Here is a 4,750-nt window from a genome sequence, read left to right as displayed (position 1 = left end):
TGAGGTCAGCTTTGCATAGGTGGAGCTGGAGGCGCCTGTGGGACATGCAGGCTAAGCACCCTCTTGGCTTCCATCCATTCACCGAACACAAGGCAACCTCCCATGAATCAGTGGGACACAAAGGTGAACATTGTATTTCACTGGTCCTGAGATACCTGCTTTTCACTGCTGAACATTTCTGAAATCAGAATGTACCTTTTAATCAAGGACATCTTACAAATGTAATTGGCAGGGTTTTCTTTCTTAATGACACACAAGGTTAAGACATCTTACAACTGAAGGCATCTTAAGAGTCAATGAAAACCAAGTCTGGGCTGGCACCAGAGTGGGCCTAATACAGAAGTCGGGAGGTCTCACAGAGCATCAAGTATTCCCATCCTGGCCCCTAGTCTTTCCTAGGTCCCAGCATGGCTCCTTCCACCCTGGGGCTCCCATGTGTCTCACAGCTCTGGCTGCTATAATGAACAGACTCCCCCAGAATCCTGGCCACATACATGCTCAGCTCTGCTACCACAGCAAAGTCCAGGAACCAGCCCCTCTCTCCAGGTGTAACCTGTCATGGGAGTCAGGCCCAGTGGTTCTCACCTGGCCGCACAGTGGAAACACCTGGGGGCTTTTAAACGCCCCAACTGCCAGGCCACTACCTAGACCAGTTCATTCAGAATTTCTGAGGAGTAATTTACAGCTCCCCTTGAGATTCCAGGGGACAGCCAAGAGAGGAAAGTGGAGGAACCAGCTTAACTTGGTGCCAGGGAGGAGAGGCATAAGGCAGCACTGGTGGGAGGTGTGGAGTGTTAGGTCCAGACTATACAATTATACCTGTCTGTCTTCCTCCCAACCCCCACGAGACTCTGAATTCCTGGAAGGAGACCAGCACAGTTATCTCAGTTCCCTCAAGGCACTACCTCTGTGCCAGGCACACTGTGGGAGCCAGAAAATGTAAGCTTCAGGGCCTCAAAAGTCAGGCAGAAAAGGCCTGGTGCCAAGGGAGGTGTGGGAAGGGAGCCCATTAGGTCTGGGCCAGCCCTCTGATTCACTGTGTGACCTCCAGTGAGGTACTGCCCCTCTCTGTGCTGTTCAATGCATGGTTGGCCCAGGTGTCCTTGAAGGGTCCTTCAGGTGCCAACACTGAGTATGCACTTCACCTAAAGAGCTAGAGACAGTGGGGTGGCAGTGAGTACCAGGCTTCCTGCTTACCCCCAACATATGTCGCAGCCCTTCCTGGCCTAAAATCTCCACTTCTGGGGCTCTATCCTGTACTGGCTGCAAGGAAAGAGACTGTGAAGTACTAAAAACCAAAGCCCTAAGAACAGCAAAACAGAAACCCCCAGAGGATATCGGACAACATTGTGCAAGTTGAAGGATTTTTCGATGGTGAGCAGAGTCCAGGTGGAGAGGCCACAGGCCACCTGATAGCCCTGGCTCTGCCCATAGGAGTGGTAAACAACGGCGAAGTGGTTCAAAGGAAGAGAAACTCCCAAGAAAGAACTTCATGAGGACACACTCAAGGACAGAGGCGAGGGGCTGTGGAGAAGGTCCTGGCTTTTGGCCATCAGCACAGCGAAGGCCCTAATACACAACTAAAGACTTTTATTAGGAAAGGAAAATTAACTGAAAAGTGGCCCCCAATATCCTCACTGCCTGGGGCAGCTGGGGCATCCTCCTCAGAGTCCAGGAAAGAAGGGGCCACCAAACTGGGCCCTCAGCAGGCTCAAGTGTAGAGATCAAAGTCAATACGTTTGGAGTTGTAGAACTGTCCACCTGGGGGGTCCAGCTTCCGGCAATAAACACCATCCGGGAAGTAGCCTTCATTCACCCAGGTCTGCAAGAAGAGAGAGTAGAGCTGGGAACGAACTGATGGGGTAGGAGGAGGGAGAGAAGCAGCAGAACGAAGTAGAAAGGGGTTTACCTGCATCTGGGTGCTGGTGAAGGGCCCGTACAGCTCAGCATCCCCTGTGTTCTCCCACTTATACTCCCACATCACATCCACCAGACCGTCGCCAGGCGACTCTGCTTCTAAAATAACAGGCAAAGCCAGTTGGGCCTCAAGTGCTCTGCCCCTGCCCACAACACCCTTCCTCTGCCCTTCAATCTCACCTCCTCTCTGGGCAGCAGTTGGGGTCTCCAGCTCTTCCTCTGCCACTTCCTCAGCAAACATGTCCAGAGAGGGTGGGGGTGTGGGGTCAGGAGGTCCCTGGGTCTGGCACCCCAATCCCTTCAGCCGCATGGCCAACCGTTCCCTTGTTTCCTGATATACGCCAAGGTTGCCCCGGGCCACCATCTGGTCAGCCAACCCAGAGAGCCGGTCCAGGCGCTGGGGGGAACTGGGCCGCCCAGGCCCCTTGCTGCCCCCTTTGCTTCCTCCTCGGGCCCCTAGACGCCTCAGTGCCCCAGCCACTGTCTCCCTTGGCAACAGCAGCTCCAAAAGGCCCTCTAGGAGGGCTTGGGCACTCATTGGTGTCTGGCCCAGGCTGTCCTCTTCCTCCGAGTCTGACAGTGGGCGCTGATCAGGTGGCCGCTCCCTGATCTTCACCTGTAATATGAAAATAGTAAGGGTTATTTGCTGAAAGCTGCCAGCAGGGCCGAAGCCCAGCACTTGCTGCCTCCAGGCCCCAGCCATGCCAGTCCCTGGGCCACACCCAGTCAATGTTGTCCAGCCAGCTATCTCGGATCTGAGCATCCCGGTTCAGGAAGTAGTTGCCATCAGCATCAAAGTGGCCTTCCTCCATCTCCTCCTGCAGGTTGAAGGGTGTAATCCGCACACCTCCCTCACTGGGTAGTGTGGCTGCTTCTTGACCTGCACCAAAGACACAAGTGTCTCATGCTAGGCATGCGAAAAAGAGGAGCCCCCTGCCACACATCGCCCCAAACCCCTATTTGTTCCTACAGCAGAAAGTCAACTCTTGGGTATAGCTCACCTTCCACATCCTCTGAGGCCAGGATGTCATATTTGCTGGATCCCTCATCATCATCATCCTCCTCATCACTGTCCAAAGAGTGTTTGCCTTTGAAGCGGCTCCCAGGACCCCCTGCCCCAGCCACAGGGTCCACCAGCTGTGAGCAAGAGCCAGCGAGTCGAGAGATGCAGGTTACTGGCTATTCCTCAAGATACTCTAGCATCTGAACTCAAAATGATAATCCTCCAAGCCCATTTCCCAGAGAACATCGAAAAGCTAGCTTTTTCTACCCTTTCTTTGTTCCTCCAGGTTTTTCCTCTTCTGACTTCGTTTCTTTTTTCTCCCCTACCTCCTCCCCAGAACGCAGGAGTCTGTGCCCCTCACCTTCTTCTTAGGGACACCGATTTCATCTTCATCATCCTCATCTCCGACGCCTTGGAAGGTCACTTTCCTCTTTGGCATGACTGGACAGAGGGGCGGTCCCCAAGCTGAGCCGAGGGAAACGGTGCAGATTAAGGGAACTGGGCAAGGATACTCACAGCGAGAGGGCCCCCAGCACAACGAATATACGTACTAGATCCAGTTTGAGAGGGGAGGGAGCACAGAATCGGGGGCCGAAAGGGGAGTTGGCAGCGAGGCGGCCCCCAGGAGTTGGTTTGGCATCAGAAAGAGTTGCTGGGGCGGGGACGGAGAAGTGGACGCGCGCAGAAGCTCCCTATGGACGCCCCCACCCTTGACGAAAAGAGACAGGCTCCCCTAAGTGAACGCCCTCATTCCCGGCCCCCGCAGCCCTGGGCGCGACGGGGCTCCGCGGGCTGACACCCGCTTCTCCACCTCCAGCTCCCCCAGAGCCCACGAGGCCCCGGCGGACGCAAGACCTGGCACCCTGGTCGCCCCGCCCCTCCCCATGCCGAACTCCCAACTCCGCGGGGTGACTCCCAGCTGTCCCGGCCTGTGTGTACAAATAAGGGAGCCGGCAGAGCCACGGGGTTTCGAACAGTTTCACCAGTGCGCGCTCACCTAAGGATCCAGGGTAGGCGGGGGAAGAAAAGGATAGATGCCTTCACCAGGGCTACATCCGGGGCACCCGCCGACATCGCCCGGAAGAGAACTGCGGAAGTCGCCAGGGAAAGCCGGAAGTGGCTTCACTCGGGTTAGAGGACTAACTGGAAGAGCGGGCGGAAGTACGGAATGAGCGGGGGGCGGAGACACCTCCCTCCCGGAAGTGACGTGAACCGTGTGGGGCGACGGAGGCGAGAAGAGGAGACGTATGAACGCCTAAACCCTCATCGGACGAGAGGAATGGCCGGAAGTAGCTTCCATTCCCTAGTACAGCAGTAGAGGCTCTGGAGTGAAAGTGGGACGCACTCTACTTAAAGTGGCGCCCCGGGTCACGATGGAAGGGCAAAGTCCCAGCAGGGCCAGTGGGTTACTGCTCTAGTTTCCCCCAGCGCTGGCCAAGGTCTCTACGCCCCTCACCATCTCATCAGAAATCCTGTCTTCCCGCTCTCAGCGTCGTTGTCTACCCTGTCCTAGTCCCAAGTGCAGCCTTGCTGTTCTCCCTAAGGGGAAGCCCGGCTTTCCTGATGCCCGGCTGGAAGCCTCTGACGGCCCTTGGGGCACTTGCTGAAACCAGCTCCCTTTAGGACCCAGGGGAAGTCATTTACCCCGCACCTACCCCCTGGGCGAATTCCTGGTTCTGATGGGAAGAGCCATCACAGGATAGGTGGCAGTGACACCTGTGCCCAGTACCCAGGCCAGAAGCCCCTTGTGCCCTGACCTCAGGTAGGCCTGGAAAAGGGCAGCAGTGCCTCTTTCTCTTGCACCAAAGCCGCAGAGTAAATCCCCCTGCT

The 4,750-nt window shown here is 56.1% G+C and overlaps 1 protein-coding gene across 2 annotated transcripts; it reads right to left on the bottom strand.

Moving 5' to 3' along the window:
* Nucleotides 1-1,573: 1,573 nt before the first annotated feature.
* On the bottom strand, nt 1,574-4,209 carry CD2BP2 (CD2 cytoplasmic tail binding protein 2). Of its 2 annotated transcripts, none has more exons than XM_058569641.1 (7): nt 3,918-4,209; nt 3,282-3,385; nt 2,919-3,054; nt 2,640-2,797; nt 2,098-2,533; nt 1,910-2,016; nt 1,574-1,822 (listed from the first exon to the last, which is right to left on the bottom strand). In XM_058569641.1, exons 2-7 carry the CDS (start codon nt 3,357-3,359, stop codon nt 1,712-1,714), a joined length of 1,026 nt encoding a protein of 341 aa, XP_058425624.1. In that variant the 5' UTR covers nt 3,360-3,385; nt 3,918-4,209; the 3' UTR covers nt 1,574-1,711. The 2 variants fall into 2 exon arrangements, with proteins under 2 accessions (XP_058425624.1, XP_058425625.1); XM_058569642.1 differs by lacking the exon at nt 3,918-4,209 and adding an exon at nt 3,472-3,622.
* Between the last annotated feature and the right edge of the window lie 541 nt (nt 4,210-4,750).

Source organism: Diceros bicornis, chromosome 26 (assembly GCF_020826845.1).
Source record: "Diceros bicornis minor isolate mBicDic1 chromosome 26, mDicBic1.mat.cur, whole genome shotgun sequence".
Lineage (NCBI taxonomy): Eukaryota > Metazoa > Chordata > Mammalia > Perissodactyla > Rhinocerotidae > Diceros > Diceros bicornis.
This window is presented reverse-complemented; position numbering and strand designations above follow the sequence as displayed.

Coding starts and splice junctions, on each gene's coding strand:
- CD2BP2 (XM_058569641.1), bottom strand. CDS start 3,359: ATGCCAAAGAGGAAAGTGACCTTCCAAGGCGTCGGAGATGAGGATGAT. Junction 3,055..3,281: donor TCGGTGTCCCTAAGAAGAAG/GTGAGGGGCACA, acceptor TCTTGCTCACAG/CTGGTGGACCCTGTGGCTGG. Junction 1,823..1,909: donor TCACCAGCACCCAGATGCAG/GTAAACCCCTTT, acceptor CTCTTCTTGCAG/ACCTGGGTGAATGAAGGCTA.